This window comes from Brettanomyces nanus, chromosome 1 (genome assembly GCF_011074865.1).
Source record: "Brettanomyces nanus chromosome 1, complete sequence".
NCBI classification, from domain to species: Eukaryota; Fungi; Ascomycota; class Pichiomycetes; order Pichiales; family Pichiaceae; genus Brettanomyces; species Brettanomyces nanus.
The window spans coordinates 2,101,592-2,126,240 of record NC_052374.1 but is presented as its reverse complement, the minus strand read 5'-3'; the positions used below and the strand labels follow the sequence as shown (position 1 = coordinate 2,126,240).

Genomic DNA, 24,649 nt, shown 5'->3' with positions numbered 1-24,649 from the left:
TCTCCCGCTATGGCTTCTACTTTAAAGCGTACACTAACAGATATTATGGAGGATGAATTATACTCCCCTGCCTCTCAGAACCACAACAGTCCAACTGGTTTCAGGATTACTAATATGACTTTGTCTGCTCCTTCTCCTTTGTTGGAGACTGTCGACGAGATTCCTCAAGTGTCTCAGGCGTCTCAAATCCCACGGGGACAGCAAATCATGCAGATACCGCAACCGTCTCAAGGTTCCCATTCTTCGCACCCTCCACAGTTATCTCCTGTTGTTTCCCATTCACTTACTCAAGAGGACCTTTCTAGATATATTCATCTAAACGGTTCTCAAGACTCACTTGAAAGGAATATATCAACACCGAGTTCTCCGAAGTTGGCTTTCAGTACCAATTCCGCTTCTACCAATAAGCAGCCTGTTATGCAGCATTTGCGAAACGAGCCTTTCAATACAACTGCTAATGGCTCTGATAACAGCTCTATCTACAACGAGTATGGGAACCCAAACATCTTTGCTCACGCATCTTTGCCTGATGAATTGTATTCATTAGATAGCACTTATAGTAGGCAGGGGAATGATGCCAGTTCCAAGGCCTTTGTGGTGGATCCTCATGATACCCAGAAACCACAGGAATCGAACCAAGTTAGTTCCGCTGCTGCTACTACAGGAAAGGATGCCAAACGGTACGATGACATTGATGATGATGTCATGCTCGTTCCCCAGGAGAACTACTTGTTTGATCAGGCAGATTCTCAATACTTCCCCAACATTCTTCATTTTGAGTTTGGTACTGGCAAACCATTTCCACAGTCTAACGAGTTGAATATTTTCAGGTCTAACGACGTCTATGTAGATGACGATTTTTCTGAAGATGACGAAGATGATGAAGACGTTAATAAATTAGACGATATGGAAATGGATTTGGATGATGCTTCGAGCGAAAGTAGTGCGGGGGAGGAAGAAGAGATCAACAACGTCGATGTTAATAGTAATGCTAATAGCGAAAGCGTGGTTGAAGGAAGAACTCCTGCAGATTTCATCAAGAATGCAAGCGTCAGCACTGATACCCATCCTGCCGATTCAATTTATTCGTTGACATTTGGAAACCGTTTTAATGGCATTCAACCCCAATCATTCAAACCTCTATTCGCAGAGGATGATGACATTGACAATGACAGCGATACTGAGATGACATCTCCCTTCGAGATTCCTGATGTCGCCAATCAAGCTATCAAGCATAGAGCTGAAAGCTTTGCTGGTTCCAACAATTCTGAAGCAGCTGCTCTTAAAAAGCAAAGGAAGAAGGCTACGTTGTCGACAGATTCTTCGTTACTTCGTCAGGCCAAAGATGATCCTACTGGTGACGTTCACATCTGTACAGTTGCGAATCCGAAAACAGGATTACCTTGTAACAAGCGGTTTTCTAGACCATACGACTTGGTGAGACATCAGAATACTATTCATGCTTCACGTAGATCTTATTACAGATGCATGTTTTGCGAAGATGATTTGAGAAGAAAGCATGATTTTGAGTCTGACAATGAGATTGTCATGAAGGCTAACTACAGAGCCACTTCTTTCTCCATGGAGAACTCTAATAACAATATGGCTAATTCCCACAATTCGAGAAAGGTAAAGGCTTCTTCTGCCAGTAATGGTTACTTGAGCAACAAGACCTTTAGCCGTTGTGATGCCTTGACTAGACATCTAAGATTCAGACATGGTTTGAATAATGAGCAGGTGAATGATGCCATGGATTATGCAAAGAAGCATGTTGAGTTTTACAACAATTGATTAGGTTTTTACTTTATTTTCATTTTTCTGTTTGTTTGGCTGGGTTATCTTTCTACACATCTCTTATACATATATACTTTATAGGTCTTTACCTTATTTTCAATTGCATTCCCTCCTATCTTTCAATTTATGAGTAAAATAAAATAGTCAATTGACCATCCTTTTTTTTACTGTAGATTGTGCTTGTTCTTTGTAGTCGTTTACAGTAGCTTGAGCGATAATTCCGTTTGTCTACGAGCAAAAACGTAAGAATCAGCAAATTTGAGACAATCTGCCAAATACCAAATGAAAATAATAGTGCGGCGAATGTCATGTTGACATTCCTACTGAAGAACAATCAATGTCAAGTACAATTGGGAATTGCGAAGTTGAAACATTCCCAAAACTAAAGAGAAGCAAAATGCATGTTTCCCGATCAAATAAGCTCAAATGTCACCGGACATAAAAGCGCATACGGTCACAGGAGTCATTGGAATCTACTGACGTTAATTAGCACCTATTAATTTGGCCCAAGCTTTCGATCATTATGAAGATTATTAAGTTGGCCGTCATTCACTCGTTAAAGCTCTGTTCTCGCACGACTCCATTGTACACCGAGATCACGACATGGCACGGCAAGAGTTGCAGCATCGGCTGGATTTCAGGGACAGATTTTATTTCGGGTTATTTTTGCAGGAGTATTTTATGATCGGCATTGCAGAGTCTTTTCTGTCGAGGTATAGATTATCAATGTGTAAGGTAAGTAAAATAAAAAGAGTGTACATGTACGAGAAAGAAAAAAGGAAAAATGCTGGAAAAAACGATGAGAATTGTAAATAATAAGATGTTATGGACCTGCATATACATCAAATGATTGGGCCATTCTGTGAAATAATAAGGTGCACATTCTACTTTAACAAATTGAAAAGTCAAAATGCAGTGCGACTTGTTGCAGATTCTTGCAGATTTTTGCAGATTCTTGCAGGTTCTTGCAGGTTCCTGCAGGTTGATGTGAGATCATCATCCCAAAGTAGAAGTATGTAAGCACGTTATTTTCTTGATTTGATTGATGGTCGGTTCAAAAAGAACAAATGTAGGAAAGTATGTTTTTCTCATCTTTACTTAGTGTACTTCCTTTTACTTTTCACCTTTCTAGAACAAATGGGTAACGTGTTTTCGAGAGTGGTAAGTAGTTGTCTTGTTTTGCGGATGAAATCTTGCCTATTACTAACAATTTTCAAAGTTATCTAGGCATAGGGAGATAAGAGTTTTAATGCTCGGCCTTGATAATGCCGGTAAGACGAGTAAGTAGCAAACAACCCCTTAAGTTATGTTTTTCATTACTAACCAGGCTTTTTAATTCTAGCAATCCTATACAAGCTTAAACTAGGAAAGACAGAGGAGACGGTGCCGACGGTGGGCTTCAATGTGGAGACAATTAGATACAAACGTATGGTGATGAACACATGGGATGTGGGCGGACAAGAAAGAATCCGAGCATTGTGGAGACATTACTTTTCGGGAACGGATGCGTTGATCTATGTAATAGACTCAGCAGATACCAAGCGATTTGAAGGTGCCAAAAAAGAGTTGTTCAAAGTTGTCAACGACAAGGAATTGAGAGGCTGTCTATTGGCAGTGCTTGCCAACAAGCAGGACTTGGAGGGAGCCATGAAGCCTAAAGAGATTATAGAAAGGTTGGAGTTACAGTCGTTAGATAACCATGAATGGTGTGTTATACCTACTGTTGCCGTCAATGGAACTGGCTTGACGGAGATGTTGAGCTGGTTGTCCAGTCATTTACCCCGTAAGTGAAATTACCTGTATTATTTATGTTTATTTGCCAACTATGGTCACGGTACCATCACTATTACCGATGTATGCCTTTTCAGCCATGTGAACGAATAGTCCCGTTTCCACTACACCAACCATGGCGACGATCTTATCGTTTAGAGCCTGTAACTTATTAGAGGGTATTTCACCAAAGTCACAATCAATGATGAAATTGCCATTATCTGTAATGACAGGTCCTGCTTTTGCTGGAGCACCCGGTCTGACAGTTGGCTTTCCTCCCAATACCGTTAACTGTCTTGAGATCTTCGTATATGCGCTTGGAACAACCTCTATAGGGACTCCCTGCGTCCAATGTTTGCCCAATATGCCGGTATTTTTCCGATCATCCGCCACAAGAATAAACTGTTTAGAACAGTCAGCAACCAACTTTTCTAGTAAAAGACATGCTCCTCCGCCTTTAATACAGTTTAGTTCAGAGTCGATCTCGTCTGCACCATCGAAATCGATGTCAATCTCTGGGTATTCCTCTATAGAGCCCAAATTGAGTCCATTTGCCAATATTAACTGCTTCGACTGGAAACCTGTCGGTATACAAACTAGTCTGTCCTTGTTCGGAAGCTGGCCCACACGTTCAGCAACGTATACCACTGTAGAGCCTGAACCTATACCTATGATTCGATGCTTGGAAAGGTCCAAATTAGAGTCGACAGCAGCATAAGCACAGAGCTTTTTCGCTTTTTTAACAAGGTTCTCTGGCATCACTGAAATAAATCGATATTGACCGACTAGACTAGTCTTCAGTCTGGAAAACATGAATGTCCGAGTGATGAGCATCTTAAAAACGAAATATTTCGGCTGAAAAAAAGATCGCGTGAGGATCAGGCCGCTGATTTCGTAGGACTGGATTTCAGCCAGGATTTCAACGTGGTTCGACGGACTTCAAGTAACATGGAAGTCCGAAAACATACTGCCTTGGCTGATGCATGTAAAATCAGAGTAGGTTTATACTTGGAATTTGTGAAGCATTTAATTCAATAGGTAGAATGCGGATGGGAGGGAGTCCCCTATAATACGTTTGAATCATTCAGTGTCTCTCTTAATCACGTGCCACAATTTCACCTGCTCATCCTCAGGTGCTTTTAGGGTTCCACTCTTCACACCTTCCGCCCACCATTATTCGCGAAAGTATGTCGATTAGTGCCGGCTGGCTCAGTTTGGCAAAGAAATTTTTTAGTCAATTTTTTTTTTCAGCGTACCAAGAAAAATCTTTCAGAAGTGCATCGGGTCTTTTTTTGGAATTTCCTTCTCTTGTTAACCGTTGTTAATCTTTAAAGTTGATCAACAAACAGCAAGATGTCCAGCGCTACAAGTAAGATTTTGAACCTAGAACCATCGGAGTTGGAGTTACAGGTTGCTCAAGCCCTCAGTGACTTGGAGGCTAGCTCTCCCGATGTTAAGGCTGAATTGGCTCCTCTAAAGGTGAAGTCTGCCAAGGAGATCGAGGTTACCGGTAACAAGAAGGCCATTGTCATCTTTGTTCCAGTCCCATTGTTGGCTGCTTACCACAAGGTTCAAATCAGATTGACCAGAGAACTGGAAAAGAAGTTCCCAGACAGACACGTTGTCTTCTTGGCCGAGAGAAGAATTATTCCAAAGCCAGCTAGAAACACAAGACAGAGTCAGAAGAGACCAAGATCTAGAACTTTGACTGCCGTTCATGAGAAGATTCTTGAGGATATGGTTTTCCCAACTGAGATTATCGGCAAGAGAGTTAGATTCATGGTTGGCGGTAACAAGGTCGCTAAGGTCTTTTTGGATTCTAAGGACTCTTCCAACGTTGACTACAAGTTGGATACTTTCCAATCCATTTATCAAAAGTTGACTGGAAAGCAGGTTGTCTTTGAGATTCCTTCCAAAATATAAATGTAGTGATATAGCGTGACGCAGAAGAAGCTGTTTGATGGTTGGAGTGCACCGTTTGCAAGAGCATACACATTTTATCATGCCTCTTTACATTTCTTGTAATGCCATACCATTTCTAATATACTTTTTTGTATGTATACCTTTGTAGATCTGAAAAACTCGTCCTGCATCAGGTGAAAATTAATTGTATTAGCTGTCTAATTTCTTTTTACTACATGAGCCACCACTTACTGCTACAGACTCCAATTTGCAGCTTGATATAATGCATTTTACCTTAAACGGATGTCATATATCTCGGATGATACCGAGAATCGCTAATAGAGCTTCCTTTGGGCTGGTCTGCGCTGGGTATTCGTCGTCTGTTAGACTCAATCACTCTTCCGCCATCAAACGGGTAGCATCAGCTCCCTCTGGAAATATACCTAAGATCTCCCCACTTAGTATGGTGAAAAGTCTGGTGGAGGATATCCATTCGTACGAAAGTAGTAGCCTTCTCAATCTCCTTTCTACGGTTCAAACGGCACCTCCACAATTCCTCCAGTACTTAGAAGAGAGCCTTCAGGCTCTTATAAAAATGACGCCATCTTCACAATTTGCAGAGTTGGTGGTAAGCCTGCTCAGTCTCGGCGTCACATTTCATGATTCACAGCAAATGCATCAGAGAATCCAAAATACTTTTCGAAATGGTTCTGCCCCACAAATACACGCTCTAGTAAAGGGTAGAAGGCCTGAAAATGATGAGATTGCATGGGCTGAATTACGATCTCCCCTTAATGAATCCGATAGATCTTTGATATCTTCCAGATACACTACTCAGATGATCAAGCAGGTGGCATCCTACTACATGAAGTTGGGAGATCAGGCTAAAGTATACGAATACCTCAATCTTATCAAAGATCGTCATGATGATGGTATCTACAATCAGATGCTTCTAACTTGTCACTTGAAGTTTGGTAAAATTACTTTTCTTGATAAAGACACCTATCAGACCGCTGATGAGGTGGTTGACAGTATCCATGCCGTTATTTCGAAATACCCTTCTGTCAAATATGGACATGAAGTCAAAGATTACATACGAAATACTGTATTAAGGGAATTAGTTGCCAAGAGAGTATCGTCACTCATTCTTTTCGAGATCATATATCTTCTTGTGCCTGCTTTAGTGCCTACCCTTAAAGCTCTAAAGCTTTGTGAATATTTCAAAGTCTCCGAAGATATGTGTTTCCGGGAAATCAATCACGGTATTGTCGGTGGATCTCCTCAGAATGTCGGTATTTTGGTTCCTGTTTATGAACAACTCCTTAAGCAAGCCGTTTCTAATGGTGCTGTTCTTGATTTGTTGGATGCTATCAGCTCGCAAGCCGAATCTTCACCAGAGGCTGACTATAAGCCCTTGTTGATTCCATTCATAGTATTCTCTGAACAAATCGAAGTCAGGGACCCTGAACTTAGTGAGGTCTTGAACGATAAAATTGATAGATTAATAAATATTGGCATAGTCTCTTCTGATGTGTCAGCGGATCGTAACATAGAGCAGTCACTACAATATTATCAAGGAAACTCTAAATCATACCTTAAGTTTCTAGATAGCTTGGCTTCTTGTCCGGAAAAGCAATCGTTTCTAGTTTTATCCAGTGATCTTTTGGATAGAATTTTTGGTATGTTTGCTGAGAGAGATTACAACCTGGTATTTTCAAAGCTACTTAAGGCGAACTTCAAGTTTTCATCAAAGCCTCAGGGGATGGATAGCTGGTTTAACAAGCTTATCAAAAACGGAAAGGATGAATATCTTTACCTTTTCTTTAGAGGTCATGAGATGTCCAATAGAGACACCAGTTCATTAGTTGATTCGCTGACTTTTGACGAAGCTAAGGTGATCATTTCCCAGTTCCCAAATGCTTACCCCCATACTATTGCATTAAACTATTTCTTACCTCAGAAGAACTCCCAGAAGGTAGAAGAGTACTTAAGATTAGAGAAGTACATCATTGAGTGGTCGCATTCCAAGAATATTACCCAGCAGCTCCAGAGTTATCAGGCCGCATTGATTTCTAGTTCTGCGATTTTAGGTACATTGTTTGGAAAGCTTCCTAAGAGCTCTGATCTTAATTTAGAGTATTTGGTGGATGATCTTGATGGGATAATGAAATCTTTTGATTTGGCAAGCCTACCTCAGAAAACTCTAGCCACTATTCATAGCGCTAATGTGATGAGGCTGTTGCAAAATGGAGTGTCTCCGAAGTTGGCTGTTTCCTATTTGTGTCTCTATTACCCTTCTTTTGGTGAGACCTCACGAAGGCTAGGATTCTTTAAGTTTTACCGGTTAAGTGAATCCGATTACGACTGTATCAAACCTAAAAGCGAATTTCTCGTATTGAACAAATCGGTACCACAAAGTAGGTTGCTGACATTTATTTATAGACAGATGCTTGTGGAAAGCTCTCGTATCACTTCTGATGTCCTCAAAGAGCTGTTTGATAATGTTATTCGTGAAAATGGTGCTAACAGTAATGCGTTTACGAGCATTACAGCTTACAATATTGCTGAATCGTTCATGCAGTATGCCGTCAAGTTCGTGCGGATAACTGATCCAGCACTTTATGATTATATCATAAGCAGGATCATCAAAATCAGCTCAAATTTTGAAGGAGATAATAAAAAGGGATTGTTGTTCGGGCTTCGTGATTTATTGGAAAAGCGTAGTGCCAACTACTTCGGTTTAAGCACATTTTTGGATAGATCATTACCACTTGCAGAGCCCGTCAAATTACCTGAAGACATTGCACAACGTATGGTTCGAATCACTCCTAAGGATAAGTTAGTGGAGTTGTTTGTAAGGTTGGTTCGTTGCAATATTAAGCCTATCAACTCAAGAGATATTGATCAGAGTATATACAGGGCTTTGAAGAGTAACAATAGATATCAGATCTACTGCATTTTGAAAGGTCATATTCCTAAAATGGATGAATCAGGCAGGCTGTTGCTTGATGATAGCTGTCTAACGGCACAAGAGGCGGAGGCTATTAAGAAAACTTATCCAAGAAATGTTTTCTTTCACATTATAATCAATTACTATATGCCAAGGAAAGACTCCTCTAAAGTGGACGAATACTTGGACTTGTTGAATCAGAATATACTTCTGCACTCGATATCTGAGCACGATAAAGAACAAGGGTTGAACGTTTACAGAGAGTTGTTACTTTCTAGAGATCTTTTTTTTGGCCGGTTCTTCGACTACAAAGAGTTAGATGAGGATCTAAAGAAAAGTCAAGACAAGCAAATTTACGAGTTGAAGGACCTTCCCTCCATTGTTCATGGGTTGGAAAGAAATATTGCTGAGTACCACATAAAGCAGTATTCTGGATGGGTGATCTTCATGGCTCATTACCACAATCTATCTGGAATCTTAGCATACATGGATCCTAAGCTACGTCTGTACTATACGGTACTATTTTTTCCAAAGTCATGGCAGGTTTACGAGCAATTGGGGTTGACAAAATTGTTGGATGTTAGTTTGGATGATGTTGAAAAGTCTGTGAAGATTGAGAATCGTGCGCTTATTCTTCCTGAAGATGATATGCATATCAAGCAATTGACATTCCTCTACAAAGATGTGTTTATGTCTATGGGTGACAAAATCAGTGAAGTCCAAGGTATGGAGCTTTTGAATCGATTGGTTGCTTATTCCAAGCAGCATAAGGATACTGAACTGTTCCATCCTAAAAACTTTTCATCAATCTTCCATCGATTTATTACCTTTGCTGCCATTAGGAAGTATCACAAGTTGTTATATCGAATTTATTTTGTCATAGAAGAGAACGACTATAGTTATGACCACATCGATGACTTCCGAAGCTATGTATTGGAGTCACTGGTGCAGGAGGACCCAAAATTAAGTGTTGCCAAACTAGAGGAGTTGAAAAAGGAGCATCCAGATCTGAAAGTACACTACAAGACGTATGCCATGATGATCAAGACTTTGGCTATGAGCGAGGATAGCAGTGATGACGCTTACAAAGTGTACATGTTCTTTAGTCAGGACTATCCTGATTTCAGATCAAAGGGTGACAGCCTTAACTTACTTCCACTCATTAAAAATTTCCACTGGAAGAAGGATACCAAATTTGCCAAACAGTTTAGATTTTCAGAGAAAAAGTCGGAAGTGAAAGTAAAGGTGGACAAGTTCAACGTTAAACTATACGACTACGACCAGTTGGGAGATTAGTTAGTATTTGCATTTATTTTAATCGCATTAATTATATTAGGTTATTATGCATCGCTGATATTGAAAGCTCTAAGAAGTTCTCTTCTACCAGCCTGTTTCATTTTTTCCATGTCTGTACTTGTACCAAAGTAGCTATCGTAATCATTGGTCTGACTATGAGCAAGCGCACGCCCGTAGTTTGTCCCGTTGTCACTTATGGCTCTGTTAATAGTCAATTTCTGAACCTGATGCTTATGCCTTTGGGTATGTAAAGTTAAAGGAACTTTCAATGGGGAACCTTCCCTGGAAGCTCTTTTTCTGGCTGCGTATGATTTCTCGGAGTCATTATCTAGGGAATGGTAAGTAGTAGAAGAACCACTGTCATCACTGTAAGAAATGGTGGTAGCATCATTGCTATCTGCACTGTGAGCCCTTCTCTCGTCCTTTAAGCTCTGACTCGTCTGAGATCGCGCCTGACTAGCGTCACCATCCATAGATTGTGTCATTTTTAGGAAGAGATATCCACAAACTCCGAGAACAGCCATGAAGTTCATTAGGTTTGTCAACGTGGATGACGTTTTCAAAACAGGCTTGGTACTATAGTAAGGAATAGAGTCCAACGAGTTGGCCGATCTGAAAAGCATGGATCTCAAGAAATGGATGCCAAAGAGTGCTAAAATGATCGACGGCACATGTAACCGAATAGTTGAATTGTCTGTCCGTTGTATGTTTATAAACAAATCAAGGTTCCAGATCGTCATTGCCAGCTTATAGATTGTGTTCCATACTATCTCAGAAAATCTCGAAATATCTGTCATCGACATGACGACTCCTCCTTCTGTAGCACTTCCCACACTGCCGCGGCCAATGTTGCCCATTTGGCTCACTGGTAAAGGAGAGAGTTTCTTACCACCCTTAAGTATCAGCGGCTGATCCAATGGGTGAATATTTTGCTTAGAAGGCATCTTGAGCTCGAATGCTATATCTTTCATTTCCCCCATTTGCTTTTGTGTCCGTCCCGATGTCCTGATAGGGGATTTAGGAGGGTTTGGGGATTCGTGTAGTCCACTTGAGTAGGTCTTGATTTTGCGGAGGAATCTTTTTGATTGGTCTGTATCGTCGTCAAAAGCTTTGTCCTGGTCTGAATTGTCGTGGTCATGAGAAAGAAACCTCGTTAGAGTATGGCCTCGTTTGACCCCCAGCTCTTTGAATATCTTGGGTTTGTACATGGATGTTGAAGTAATTCAAAAGATACGAAAAGAAAAGTAAAGTAACAAATAGTGAGAGTAATTGTTCGTTGGTAGGAATAATTGGCTCAATTGGTGGTGTCCGTCAAACCGACTAGAATTTACTTGGAATGATACATCATAACAAATTTTCGGGTGATTTGAGTGGATCATTACTTACCCGATTCGGAATTTTTGATAAGCACTTATGAACCAGCCACCTGAATTTATCTGTTGCGAGTAATCGTGGCGCGCGGTACCCGCCGCGTACGCCCACCCGTCTCCGTGGGTTTCGGGGTGGGGCCCGGTGGGGCCCGGTGGGGCCACAACTTACCCTGGTTGATTAGATTGCTTAGTTAAACGCTAGATTGCTGGCTGCCCTGAAATTTATTATATTTTGCAATGGCAAACGTACAGAAAAAGAGGAATGCAAACCGGGGAATAATAGTAGTAAGAATATAAGTATAAGAATAACATAACATTGAAAGGATGTACAGCTGGTGTCAACCTGAAAGGAAGAAATGAGAGGCAATAATAAAAATTAGTTTTACATAAGAATCTCTCAAATCAAAGACCCAAGTAAGTAGCAAGCTTTAAACTCTTCCAGTCAATTGCAAAAAACCTCACGTCTATATAAGTTGCATTGCATTGTATTTACATTCAAAAGAGACGCAAAGTTTCCATATAAAAACGAGTGGCTACTCTTTAGCTGCTCATTTCTTGAACTTCTTACCAAACATGATCAACTGTAACTGGTCGTATAAAGATATGACACCGGCACCGGCGACACCTCTCAAGATGTTAGCACCGCAACCCTTGAACAAAGACTTGACACCTTCCTTGGCAACAATCTGGCGACAGCAGTCCATTGCACCATTGTACTTGACGGCCTGACCAGAGGTCATCATCATTCTTCTTCTGACAGTATCGACAGGATAAGAAATGGTAGAAGCAGTAGTAGTAACGACCCAACCCAACAAGAAAGAGGCCAAGAAAGAAGTAGACAAAGAACCGATAAGGATGACAGGCTTGATGGAATCGTACAAACCAAAGTACAAACCTCTGTAAACGATAATACCGGCAACGGAAGGAACGAAACCCCTGTACAAACCGGCAATACCGTCAGACTTCAAAGTCTTTCTGTAGACATCAATCAAACCATTGAATTCTCTCTCACCACCACCATTAGAAGCCTTGGCATCATTAGCCAATCTAGTTCTTGCATAGTCCAAAGAGTAGACAAATAGCAAACCAGTGGCACCAGCGGCAGCACCAGAGGCCAAGTTACCACCAAACCACTTCCAATAACCTTCATCCTTCTTGAAACCAAACATTCTCTTGAACTTGTCCCTGAAGGCAAAGTTCAAAGCCTGGGTTGGGAAGTATCTGATAACATTGGCAGTGTTACCTCTCCAGAAGGAGATAATACCTTCCTCTTGAGCAGTTCTCTTGAAGCACTCAGTAATACCGTCATATCTCTTAGCCAATCTGCCTTGTTTGATCATCTCATCCTGATTTTGAATCAACAACTTAACTCTCTCAATTGGAGCGGCAGCGGTCTTAGCGACGGCGGCAGAGACACCACCCATAAGGAAATCAATCCAGAAATTAGATGAGCCCGACTCGATATTTTTTGCTGGTGCAGACGACGACATCTTGCTGTTAGAATATTATGAGTTTCGGAATCTACAGGGATATAGTCACAAGAGAGAAGAGAAAAAAGGAGGAAAAGAAAAAGAGAGGGAAAAAGGGGAGAGAGCGAACCAAGTAGAATCCAAACCAAAAGTGAGAAACGCGATCCTATATAAAATGCTACCGCTCAGTGTGAGAAGAAACAATTGATGAAAAATTCAGATGTCGAAAAATTTTGCGAGAGAGGCAGACGACGGGCTGTGAAAAGAAACGAGAAGAAAAGAAAGAGAGTACAGGACCAAAAAAGGAAAGCTATTGGGAGCGATTGGAGTCTACTCAATGTCTGGTATCCGGTTCACAATAGCATCAACCATTGGAGGTAATCTTATATCGATTTGAAGATATATTTGGGTACATTTGTAACTACCTATGGATGCTTAAATATCCGCGCTCAGACGCACATTTTTCAGATCTGGGTTGCGCGTAAACATGAATCTGCAACAGATTAGGATGTCCAGGCGTTTATGGCGTTGAAGGTCGGTAGGCAATAAGGCGTACCCGGGTACCCCGTAGCACCTGACTGGCACAAGGTATAGAATCCTGTGAATCTCGGGTCAAGGCCGCCTCCCTCCCCCGCAACCCCTCTCACTTTCGATATCCTCCCGCAATTATTTATGAGCCCGGGTCTCGTCGGCCCCCACCTTTAATCGAATGAAAAACTCGAATTGGCGAGCAAACACTTACTGTTTCCTTGATCAAGAATAGCATACTCTCTGATTGGACCATAAAAGCTCCGGCATGGTCTCTATTTTTTCTTTTTCTATTTTAATCTTGTCGACCTTTCTTTTTCCTATTCCTCTTTTCTGTCTTGCGTGGCTTTTTTTCTCCACCAACCAACGAACGCCGATGCATTTTTCAGATGCAAGTTAGGAAGAGATGCTGAGTAAAAAACGTCCGGTATCATCCTCCTTGGCTTTACTATGTCAAGATATCTATCTGACCCAAGAAGATAGAAGATTCTATTAGAGAGGTTGACAAACCGGAATTACAGTTGATTTCACCGCTACAATAGTGGAGGTTCCCCGTAATTTTTTAGTTTGTGGGGGTGAAATAGCCTTAGAAACTGATAATCGTGGGTGGGTCAAACAGAATGAACAATATTGAGAGTCGGCATGTTCGGAAAAAAGTACGCTGCATACTAGACCAGATAAAGGACGATCTTTGGGGTCTTTTGGGTCTTTTGGATCTTTGGATCTTTGGATCTTTTGGACCCTTGAGACTTGGCCTCGAGCCTCGAGCATTAAATCCTGAAATTAGCCCTTATCCTCGAGCCTTGAACCTTGGCCTAAGATCATAACTACACTTTTAATTTTCACTGGTTCAATTTATTATAGAATTGAGAAAAAAGTTTGCGTAACTGATTAGTTTATTATGACACAGTCAGCGCTTAATAACCCAACGTAGCCAACTTCTTAGCAGCTTCGGTCTCAACAACAGAAGCCTTAGCAGAAGCCAACTTCTTAGAAGCAGCCTTCTTGGCAACATAATACTCCTGAGACTTAGCCTTACGCTTGGCCTCCAACTTCTCAACGACAGACTCGTATTTCCAGCCAACCGAAGCAGACAACTTGCCAACAGTAGTGAACTTTCTTCCCTCCTTCAATCTGAAAATCCTCAAAGCTTGTGGAACAACAACTCTCTTCTTCTTGTCGTATGGTGGTGGAATACCTTCAAAGACCTTGAGTCTCTCCAAGGCGGCCTCACCTCTGGCGGTCTTGTATGGAATCATGCCTTTAATAGCCTTATAAAAAATCCTTGATGGAGCTCTGAAATGGAATGGACCTCTTAGATGATTGTACTGAGTGTTCTTTCTCAAGTAAGCGTGATACTTCAAACGGTTTCTAAAGAGTTCTCCTGAGATGTTCAACTCTTCGCATCTAACCACAACAACCTTTTGGCCATTCAACAACTCCTTGGCTACAATAGATGCCAATCTACCTAGAAGATGACCCTTACCTAGTTATGGTGTTAGTATGCTAGATTGATTTTGGGGCATTGTTTTCAAAGGAAGAAAGAATTATGAATGAACTGTGAATCATCTCACTCTTATGAGCTTGCTTGTCTTATATCTTGCAGGCTTTATAAGTGCATGGATTCATTTTGTGATTTCCCATGTCCAATCTGTGATGCCTGTTATGCTCTTATCGGTTCATCCATTTCTCTAGTCCTGTTGGTATATTCACTTACCGTCAATGACAACTACTGGTTGAAAAGTACTCATCTTGTTCTTGTACGTATGAGAGATGAAGGAAGATCTAACTTAAAACGTCTTAGAAGAAAACAGAGTAAAAATATTCCATTAACCGTGAATGAAAAAATTTTCAAAGAGGTGTCTAGATGGGTTGGTGAAAAAGTTTTCGATCGAGCGAGGTTTGGTTCTGAGGGTTTAGTCACGTGGAGGGCTTAGTAGTATCGAGGCCACAGCGCTAAGTTGGAGTCGGCTCTCCAAAAGGATATTGTTGGCAAAACGAGTAAACCACAAACTTAGCAGATGGTCTTTTACTTTCGGTCGTTCGGCCATTTGATCTCTGTTGTTCTATTCCCCTACTTGGGGTATATATACCTCCAGGTTATACTCAGGTTTGAGGTGTGATCTTTTTCGTTTGGTGCACGGATGTCTTCTAGCCCAGGGTCACCTGGTCTTGGCACCCCGGTAAAGTTGATGAGAACCGAACAGTGACAGCTCCCTTATCAGTTTCCTCTAGGGTAATCTCGTTATCGTAAAGTGTACGAATGTATCCATCTATATGTTTGGAATTGTATCTTTTGCCCCTTTTCCGTTCCAATAGCTGAGTTGGTTAGTACATGCTGGAATGATATAACGAGAGAATCACTTACCACTATGGAGATACCTCGGAGTTGTGCTAGCTTGCGTAGGTTTCTGAATACTTGTACAATCATCGCGCTTGCTGAAGCATTTTTTTTCTGTTAGTAATCTATCCTCATCTAGGATATTGGTTATTAGAAGTATACTCACCGTAAGAGTAGTTTTTGAAGAACTCTAGATTGAAAAGGTCACAGAGATCCTCTATGACGATCATGCTGTACCCTAAAGAATTGTCTTTAATTATCTCATCAATCTCCCTGTCAACTTCTAACAATTTGAAGCATCGCGTATAGGTCACGTTGGATAGTAAGGATTTGAATGAGTTTCCTATTCGGGCAATCTCCGGGTCCGTGTCTACAATCTTGACAAGTGTCTCAAGATCGAAATCAAACGAAGTGCTGATATGTTTCACTCTATAATCATGATCGTATACTAATTTGTGGAGATATTGAGTCATGGCAAACTAAAATAAAAATGAGCAAAATGAGCAAAAGTTAGTAACGCTTTTAAGAGAGAACGATGATAAATGGTACTTACAGATAATGGAGTTAAGAGATAACCGTGAGCACTGTGAACATAGCATTGCGATGAAATATGGGTCATTGTATTCTCCAATCTCGATGCCGCAGCAGTATCTGAAGGAAGAGGCATGCTAAATAGGTTGGTTACAATGATACAATGATGCGATAGGCTCGCGTATTCCCTTTGTACTACGCGTTTTACAAAATAAGTCAAGAGAAAAAGTCCGTGCAATTCGAATTTATTGTTCTCAAAGCGGAGCAAAAGAGAGGGAGGAATGAATAAGCAGAAGAAGCGATGCAAAGGAAAGAATGTAAATGGAAGAAAAGGGGGAGTAAAAGAGAAAGAAGTAAGTAAGTAGGAAAAAAAGAGGATAAATAGATGTCCCTTACATAATGATACAACAGCCCCCTTTCTCCTTGAACTGAACGTCCGAAGGAGAGATAAAAGAGGGAGGTATGTCGTCAAGATTATCTGTGTGAGATGAGGCTGGACAGATATGGATGGATTGATTATCACTCCCACGTTTCGACTGCGCCTCTGGCTCCATAGGATCTACCAACTCTACCGGATCCGCCTGATCCACCTGATTGGTTGCTGTAATGTTAGTTACGTCATCTCTTGGAGTGCCAGTCTCCTCGCTGCTTCTCTCGAGAGATCTCTTGGAAGCAGAAGTAGTAGTAGACTGAAAAGAACCATTATGAAGCGAACCAGCAACCATGGCTGTAGCAGCAGAAGTAACAAACGCAGGAACAGGGGTATTGGATGTGGAGCCACGTCTATTCTTGGAAGATTTCACCTTGATTATCTGAGATGTAAAACGGTCTAGTCTCTTCTTATTCTGAGAAGTCTCCGGCACAGCATAGTATGGCTTCACAAGAATGTGTACCACCTCTGATAAGTCTAAATTCATGCTGCTTACAAGACTGTTTGGATCCAACCTTTTGCCCAAATGAAGTAGCTGTATGCAGTCAGAACTCTGAGGCCTTGCTGTAATGTCAACCAAGCTCTCAGAGCCGTGATTTTCTCGGTGTGAAACAACTTCTGTCCAGTCTTCGTAAATATATTGTCTTAAATCACCCACACGAAACATCTGGTTATTTGCTTCATCGAACCCACACGCCTTAAATAGGTTGTTATTCAAAGTAATATGCACTCGATCTCCAGTGACGAACAGGAGATGGAGCTTTGCATCCATAATATCTGGCATCTAAGTTAGCAAGCTGAATTTGATGCCGAAATCAAAATCGAAATCGGAATCAAAATAATCTAAAAGGAGGTGGATATATAAAAAAAAACTGTTTGCTTGTCAACCGTTTGATGAGCACCGCTTTCTTGATAGCTGATATCTGCACTTTCCTATTCAGGTCATTCATCCTCAGATCAGTCACTCTTAGTTGGGGGTTATTTTTCGGGGGTGAATTCTTCGGGGGTGGATTCTTCGGGGGTGGATTCTTCGGGGGTGGATTCTTCGGGGGTGGATTCTTCTTTTGCGGGGGTTCTTTTTTTCCCCGGTCCTATTCTTTATCATAATGGTTACGGATTAATTGTCTGCCTTCGGAAGTTCTTCTTCAACTTGCTTAGTTACGGATTAATTGCCTGCCCTTGGATTGATTTCGATGTTCTCATAATGTCATCGAAGTCATTCCCGCTCCGTGTTATTGTGGGGTTGCCACTTGAGTTACAGTCCCGTATTCTTTCTTTATTGGTCCATGATGTTTCTCGGTCCGGGGCTCTAGATAAGATTCTCGATGCGATTCATGAGGGGCCCTTACGCAGAGTCTTGGTCAGTCTAGTACATACCATCACAATACGCTCTACAGAATCATCTACTGTACAATGTAACCTCGATCCTCACATTAATGAAAGTTACCTCAGTCTTTTCCGCAGATATCCTGAGATAACCACCCTAGTCATTTTGCCAGGAGATTCTTCTAGTCAGGATTTGGCTATTACCCATCCCTCTCTTTTCTATTTTCTCGCTACTCAGGTGAAATATATTGAAAACTATGACTTGAGCACAGTTTGCATCTACCAGAAGCAGCGTTTTCGTTCCAAACTCACAAAAATTCACTACGAGTATGATAGTCGCATATACTTGGGAGAGTTGACTAGCATGGAGAACTTAGAGCTCTTGCATTGTGATATTTTTAGTCAGTTAATGGTCAATTACCATTCTTTGTTCAAATGGATTCAGAGCGCTCCTCAAACTAATAGGAAATTACGCTTTCTCTCTGTCAATATCAATCCGACCGGGCTTATTGGCGGTAATTTTGATCCCTACGATTCTTTCATTATTCAGTATAAAGAGTTCGAATCCAGGCATAAAAACTTTACTTCTTTCCTCGATTTTACTGTACCTTACATGCAGCTTCTTTCTCCAATAAGTTCACTAGAGCGCCATTTGACCCGCTGGAGATGCCAAACGGTGGAGCTCAAATGTTCCTCCAATACTGAGGAAATCCTTCAAGATTTTGTTATCCTCCAATCGCTGCCCTCTCTGACCCATCTCAGTTTGCATTTCCCTATTCATCCCCTGACTATATTGTCCACATTTAATCTAGAGTTGCCCAAGTTGAAGTCACTCATACTAAAATACTGTAACAACTACTTATCGCCCAATTTTGTTTATCTTTCTCAATTGCGGTCATTTAAAGTCTATCAGTCCTCTTTGACTAGAGAGACCATACAATTACCTGCTTCATTGCAGGTTCTTGAACTCTCAAATACGCGTATCAGCCTAGATCTCTCCCAACTTCCTACAAATATTTCTGACTTATCTTTGCTAAATGTTCAGAATTTGAACCCCACTGTGCTTGATCTTCATAATCATACACGTCTATCCAAGATCATCTTTCAAACTCATAATAAGTTGCTTCTCAAATCACTTCCTTCCTCTCTTGAGTCCTTGACACTATTCAATATTAGACAATTGAAAATCATCAATGCGTCGGTCTTCGGTCATTGTTCTAATCTACGAACAATCTCCATAAAAACAGAAGCACCCTCAGATTTTGATAGACTCGTTTCCAAGTGTATTTGGCCTGATTCCTTGCGGCAGTTATCGATAAAAGTTTTCCAAACTGCCGAGTTAAGGAACTTGCCAGATAAATTAAGAACTCTAAGCATAGATTTCCCGAAAGGATCTACCCAAAACTACTTGTTTCTCGGGTTTGCAGAACACGAAATGTTCTTTAGAAAAAAGGAACTACTGGAGTACGAAATCAACTTGGATGATCCTAACACGATTACACTATACATTGATAGGATACCTATGAGTATTGAGGATGTCGAAACTTGGGGGGACTTTGCTGTTCCATATTCTGATGACTCTAGTAGCGACTCGTTGGTAATAACTGGAGCTAATGACTTCGTTCAAGATAATCAAAAGACCACAAAGCTTAGTGTAATTCTTCGCAATCAGATGGTAGACCTTCATTTCTCTATTTTAGATGATGCAACTGAATTATTTTGGTTACGAGAACTAAAGAAAAAAAAGATCTGAATTATATTTAAAATACAATATTTAAATTTGGTCCATCTGTATGGAGTAATGTTCATTTTTACAATTTTGTACAAATCAAAGTAGCACTATGCTTTAAGATATTATACGATTACGATGAAACAACTTCTTGCTACCATGCAACAACTGTCAAGAGCCCACAATGAATTCAAATATATAGCTGACAAAACATTATGAGTCCATATTGAAGCACGAAAATAACACGCTAATAATTGCATACTTGGCCGAGCGGTCTAAGGCGACAGACTCAAGATCTGTTACTCGTGAGAGTGCGCAGGTTCGAATCCCGCAGTATGCATTTAGTTTTTTTATTCTTCATTTTTGAAGACTAGTCTACATTTATTTACAATGGGGTTTAGTGCAACCGGTTATGTTAACATGAATCAGAGAATACATAAAAGAGAAGATGCATTAATGAATAGCGAAAATAACTAGTTAAGAAGAAAGATCATAAATTCAACCTCTTGAGGATCTCACTAGCCAATGACTTGTAAAGCCAGGTATTACCGCTGACTTTCTTGAACTGCACACCATATAAACCAACCAAAGGGACTTTGACTACATGAATCTCAAACTTAAGAGGAGACCTGGATGCAGAATGCTTTGAAGGAAAAGTCGACTGGTTGTTACTGGTGGTCCTATGAACCTTGTTAGCCTGCTCGACCCTACTAGAGACCAACATATCGGAGGCACCATTAGTTTCATCAAGCGTAATCGATTCAGAGCTATCGGAGTCTCTGGAGCTCCTGCGGTTAATGTTTGCTGGTGCTGGAGTTTTCGGAATGTTAAGCTCAGGACGGGCAACAGACGAAGAACGACTTGTTTGAATACTGAGTCTATCAGTCCCATCTTTTGAGTCCTTTTTCTTGTAGCCCAGGAACGCAGTTCCAAGAGAAAACTTCCTTCTATGATTACTGACACCACTGCCGCCACTGCCTGCTTTAGAATTGGCGGAATGTTCCGAGCCAGAATGAGAAAGAGATGAAGGAGCAGCTGGTGAAACGGGAGTACTATCACGTGTAGAGTCACCACTTTCACCAGAATTCTTCGTTTCGAAGTCCACTACAGTAGCCTCGTTCTTCATTTCAGCTTCCGAATTAGTTGAATCAGCAGCATCTTCGTCATCAACGTCATCTACACCATCGTTGTAGTGAGTACGAGTATTTGTAGGTGTAACAGCCTCAAGGTGACCAGACTCCTCCCTTCCATCCTTAGAATGCTCCACAATTGATGGATAATGTATACAAACAAATCCACCCTTCACTTCAGTATATTTAACACCTAATTCCGGTAATACGGTAATAATATCGTAGCGAATAATCGGAAGAGGCTTCGTGGATGTAGTCTGCACAGAGAAAAATCCCTTCAAGAACAACGTCTTAGGATACTCTATAGAAGGCATAGACCCAGGTGCTGCATTTTCGTATTGATGAATAATCTCTTCATCTGTCAACCTTCTCTTCGAAACTTGTAGCCTTTGCAGTTGTTTCTGCTGCTGCCTCTGTTGTTCATCGTTGAAGTTCACATCATCCATATCGACTTCGTCAAAGAAGCCTTCATCGTCCGATGAAGGCTGGATTTGAGGCAAAGGAGGTGCACTATTATCCAACTTGTAGTGGCCACCCTTAGGAATATTGAACGACTGTTTTCTACCGTGTCCAAGAGACTTGCCACGCGCAGTTGGATGGTAGCGATGGATGGTAGATGATTTTTGCTGCTGTTGCAGCTGTGATTGCATCGACTCCTTTTCTTTCGGGCTGTAAGACGAAAACGTAGAAGGAGTGTATGCAGAAATGGTTCTTTGATGCTGCTGAACTTGCTGCTTGGCAGTCAGAGGCAATGGAGGTAAATGTTCACGTTGAACCTGCTGCTTTTCGCGAGAAGTGACCTTGACAGATCCAACACGACGAATAGCACTATCCAAACGACTTCGAGGAGTTGACAACATGATGGGCTTTTCCTCATGACGACTAATCTTTGTACTAAGACGGCGGAGCAAGGAGTTACCACCAAAGATACCCTCGGAAGTTTGCTGCTGCTGAGGTGGTGTTGGAGATGTAGGCTCTGTAAGTTTCGCTTGCTTCGACTTTTCTAATGAACTGGTGGCCGAAGCAAGGTGAGGCCCTTGTCTAGGAGATTTGTAGGCCGCTTCTGGGAATGCCAACACAGGTGGAGCTGGAGATCCGGCCACAGAAAACTGATGGGGTAGTGGTTGAGACACAATGCGGTGAGCAGGTAGAGCTTGCTGAGCTTGGAGAATCTCCTTCTTACCGGCCTTCTTCCTTTGAATCATCTCGTCCACCAAGAAGTATATTGATATGAGGGGATGATAACCATATGTAGGATCCCTAAGAGAAGAATCATACTGAACATCTTGGGATGCCTTGAAATACCAATTTCTCACAACAAGCCGATATTGATCTGAGGCTAAGATATCATTTAAATCCTGATATACTTGCTGATCCGAGTTACCCAGATCCAGACTGACAATAGTCTTAATGACCTCCGGATCTAAAGGAGACTGTAAAGGAGTTCTATGAGGTAGGTAGTTGGAAGGTGGACCACCGTAACCTTTGGTCATCCATGGATGTGAGATAACTTCATGCAAGGAGGCCCGGTTTCGTGGATCCACGACAAGCATCCGGGACAACAAGGATATGCACTCGTAGGATAATGTGTCAGGGTATTGAACACGGCCTCTTTTTATTTTCTCATGCAATGCAGAGACACTTTGGTCATCAAAAGGCACTTTACCGCAGACCAAAACATACAAAACGACACCAAAGGACCAAACATCGACTTCTGGGCCAGTGTAAGGATGCGCAGAAAGAAGTTCCGGAGCAGCAAAGTAAAGAGATCCACAATAGGTCTTGAGCAAATGCTCACGATCAAACATGTTGGATAAACCAAAATCGATGATTTTGACATCACCAGTTTTGGAAATCATGATATTCTCAATCTTTAGGTCTCTATGAACTATATTATTATTATGGCAATAGTCCAAAGCTGAAGCAATTCCTCTGCAGAACTTTCTGGCCTGTCTCTCTTTCATGGAGCCGTGAGAGACGATATAATCAAGCATCTGACCCCCAGAGACGTACTCAAACACCATATAATAATGGTTTGTCATTGGAAACATCTCATACAGTCGACAGATGTAAGGATGATACATGACTCTTCCCAATGCACCCTCTCTAATAGTTCTACGGTCTCTGGCAAGTTCTTTTTCATACTCTTTCTTTCTTCGAATAAGTTCCTTAGAGTCTGCTGTAGGTGGATCATTAACATGCTGCCTCTGCCAGATTTTCGATGCTCTAGGAACAACTTTGATGGCACAGATCTCTCCGGTGACTCTGTGCCTCGCCAATTTGACCTTACCCATTGAACCTGCGCCAATGGTCTTGCAGAAATCCCAGTCACCGATGGATTTCCGGTGAAACTGTGGGTGAGATTGCACATGCTGTTGATGAGGGGGTCGTTGCTGAGGTGTGCTAGGAGGATTATTAGCGGAATACATAGGAGGAGATGTAGGAGGATGCTGCGATAGATGCTGTTGATGCTGTTGTTGTTGCAGTTGATACTGTTGAAACTCATTAGAGCCCATGAATGGATCTGCATGTTTAGAACCATGTTGAAGACTCTGGATTTGACTCTGAACACGTCTTTGGGGTGCGCCTGGTGACTGGAATGATGGGGGGTGAGACTCAAAGGCACTTTGAATACGGCGCTGCTTAGGCGAATCGGAAAATTCAGCGGCACCCATTAACTGCTGTTGCTGGTCAATCAAAGCATTGGAACTGCTGGCGTTACGAAGCATTCTAGGTGTGGCAGCTGCAACGTTGGGAGTATAAGAAGAACTTTTACTTGAGTTTCTTTGATGGGAGCCTCCCGGTACGTTGCGTCGAACCTTGGGCAAAACAAGGGGCTGTTGATGAGGGGAGGACATGATAAACAGAGATTTAATGTGTAGGAAATGCTCTTATTTTGTGCCTCAGCTGATGTAAATCAGCTCAATTGATGGGAAAGGAGGCGGACAAGATGGAAGATAAATCAGAAGGATACACAAAAAAGAGGCAATTCAGGACCTGCCAATGCAAGGCGATGCAAGGCAGGCAGCCTCCTGGGCGGCTAATAATAGGTGGCTGGAGCAGCGAGAAGGGTCTCCCGGTGGCTCCCGGTGGCTTCCGGTACCTCCGACCCAATTCGCGCATGTCGTCTAACTCTACACATAGCGAACCACCACATACGTAAAGTCGTGAAGTCCACATCCATACACCTGCATAAACCAAGATCTACATGGCAGTGAACCAGCTAACTAGCTACATTAGTGAACCGGAAAACTAGATAAGCATGAACGGATTTCACATTTGACAAAAAAAAAGGCACCGATTGTAACTCCGCCGGCCTCGGCTGCCACGGCGCAAAAGCTGTCCTACCCATATTGAGGGCTTTTCCATCCGGCCTTAAAATTACGTAAGCTCAGACACCATGAGGTCGATCCACGATCCCTTCCACCTGTCCAGTTACGAATGAATGAATAGGATTAATGGGATGACTTACAGCTCTAACATGGATTCCCAGGTAGCTAAAGGTACTCGCTTGGCCACTTCCATTCTCTCCTCGTCCCTCTAGATTTTTTTGTTGTGTATAGCCAAACCCAACTTTTTCTCTTTTGACCAACATTGACAATCGCGGAAGCTTCAACTTGGCCAGACGAGCTATACGGTATATAAATACATCATTCACCTTATAAAAAAAACAATAGAACTCATGTTTCTGCCGACTCTTTAGTTGCCGACCGTTTGTATCTTTCAGATTCGGATACTCTTATTTTGATCTGTTATTATTTTTTACCTGACCTGTAACATCCCATCTTTAAATCCAGTCTTATCGTAGCTTCTACTTTTCATCTACTACTTAATTGACTCTTTTTTTCGGCCCCTTGAAATTTCCTAAGATCTGCTTCGAATTCGTAGAGAATCGGGAAGACTCACTCATTCATGGATTGAGTTTTAGTTTTTTTTTTTCTTTTCTATAAGTTTTTTTTCGTCCCCCATTATTTGAGTTACTCACTGGTGGATATAAGATAAAGAAAAGGACAAAGAAAGAGATTTAATTTATATAAATATTTTTAGCCTCTTTCTTTTCTTCTATTTATTGTATACTACTGC

At 41.5% G+C, this 24,649-nt stretch overlaps 11 protein-coding genes and 1 non-coding gene across 12 annotated transcripts; 6 read left to right on the top strand and 6 right to left on the bottom strand.

The window, feature by feature from the left end:
* Positions 1–9: 9 nt before the first annotated feature.
* Positions 10–1,791, top strand: FOA43_000976 (uncharacterized protein; the record flags this gene model as incomplete). The annotated part of the gene is made up of 1 exon (XM_038921300.1): positions 10–1,791. One exon carries the CDS (start codon positions 10–12, stop codon positions 1,789–1,791), a length of 1,782 nt encoding a protein of 593 aa, XP_038777228.1.
* Positions 1,792–2,931: 1,140 nt separating this feature from the next.
* Positions 2,932–3,585, top strand: FOA43_000975 (uncharacterized protein; the record flags this gene model as incomplete). The annotated part of the gene is made up of 3 exons (XM_038921299.1): positions 2,932–2,955; positions 3,014–3,074; positions 3,137–3,585. The coding sequence occupies 3 exons, from the start codon at positions 2,932–2,934 to the stop codon at positions 3,583–3,585; spliced, it is 534 nt and encodes a 177-aa protein (XP_038777227.1).
* Positions 3,586–3,606: 21 nt separating this feature from the next.
* RKI1 (ribose-5-phosphate isomerase rki1) lies at positions 3,607–4,398 on the bottom strand (the record flags this gene model as incomplete). The annotated part of the gene is made up of 1 exon (XM_038921298.1): positions 3,607–4,398. The coding sequence occupies one exon, from the start codon at positions 4,396–4,398 to the stop codon at positions 3,607–3,609; it is 792 nt and encodes a 263-aa protein (XP_038777226.1).
* A 519-nt stretch (positions 4,399–4,917) lies between these two features.
* Positions 4,918–5,487, top strand: RPS7B (Protein component of the small (40S) ribosomal subunit; the record flags this gene model as incomplete). The annotated part of the gene is made up of 1 exon (XM_038921297.1): positions 4,918–5,487. One exon carries the CDS (start codon positions 4,918–4,920, stop codon positions 5,485–5,487), a length of 570 nt encoding a protein of 189 aa, XP_038777225.1.
* A 442-nt stretch (positions 5,488–5,929) lies between these two features.
* On the top strand, positions 5,930–9,712 carry FOA43_000972 (uncharacterized protein; the record flags this gene model as incomplete). Its single annotated transcript, XM_038921296.1, has 1 exon — positions 5,930–9,712. One exon carries the CDS (start codon positions 5,930–5,932, stop codon positions 9,710–9,712), a length of 3,783 nt encoding a protein of 1,260 aa, XP_038777224.1.
* Positions 9,713–9,756: 44 nt separating this feature from the next.
* Positions 9,757–10,920, bottom strand: FOA43_000971 (uncharacterized protein; the record flags this gene model as incomplete). Its single annotated transcript, XM_038921295.1, has 1 exon — positions 9,757–10,920. The coding sequence occupies one exon, from the start codon at positions 10,918–10,920 to the stop codon at positions 9,757–9,759; it is 1,164 nt and encodes a 387-aa protein (XP_038777223.1).
* Positions 10,921–11,630: 710 nt separating this feature from the next.
* Positions 11,631–12,572, bottom strand: PET9 (ADP/ATP carrier protein; the record flags this gene model as incomplete). The annotated part of the gene is made up of 1 exon (XM_038921294.1): positions 11,631–12,572. The coding sequence occupies one exon, from the start codon at positions 12,570–12,572 to the stop codon at positions 11,631–11,633; it is 942 nt and encodes a 313-aa protein (XP_038777222.1).
* Positions 12,573–13,996: 1,424 nt separating this feature from the next.
* Positions 13,997–16,087, bottom strand: FOA43_000969 (uncharacterized protein; the record flags this gene model as incomplete). Its single annotated transcript, XM_038921293.1, has 4 exons — positions 13,997–14,565; positions 14,797–14,808; positions 15,587–15,899; positions 15,974–16,087. 4 exons carry the CDS (start codon positions 16,085–16,087, stop codon positions 13,997–13,999), a joined length of 1,008 nt encoding a protein of 335 aa, XP_038777221.1.
* A 256-nt stretch (positions 16,088–16,343) lies between these two features.
* On the bottom strand, positions 16,344–17,153 carry FOA43_000968 (uncharacterized protein; the record flags this gene model as incomplete). The annotated part of the gene is made up of 1 exon (XM_038921292.1): positions 16,344–17,153. The coding sequence occupies one exon, from the start codon at positions 17,151–17,153 to the stop codon at positions 16,344–16,346; it is 810 nt and encodes a 269-aa protein (XP_038777220.1).
* A 432-nt stretch (positions 17,154–17,585) lies between these two features.
* Positions 17,586–19,460, top strand: FOA43_000967 (uncharacterized protein; the record flags this gene model as incomplete). The annotated part of the gene is made up of 1 exon (XM_038921291.1): positions 17,586–19,460. The coding sequence occupies one exon, from the start codon at positions 17,586–17,588 to the stop codon at positions 19,458–19,460; it is 1,875 nt and encodes a 624-aa protein (XP_038777219.1).
* A 232-nt stretch (positions 19,461–19,692) lies between these two features.
* FOA43_000966 lies at positions 19,693–19,776 on the top strand. The gene has a single exon. It is a non-coding gene; the product is annotated as a tRNA-Leu (tRNA).
* A 150-nt stretch (positions 19,777–19,926) lies between these two features.
* Positions 19,927–23,424, bottom strand: FOA43_000965 (uncharacterized protein; the record flags this gene model as incomplete). The annotated part of the gene is made up of 1 exon (XM_038921290.1): positions 19,927–23,424. One exon carries the CDS (start codon positions 23,422–23,424, stop codon positions 19,927–19,929), a length of 3,498 nt encoding a protein of 1,165 aa, XP_038777218.1.
* Between the last annotated feature and the right edge of the window lie 1,225 nt (positions 23,425–24,649).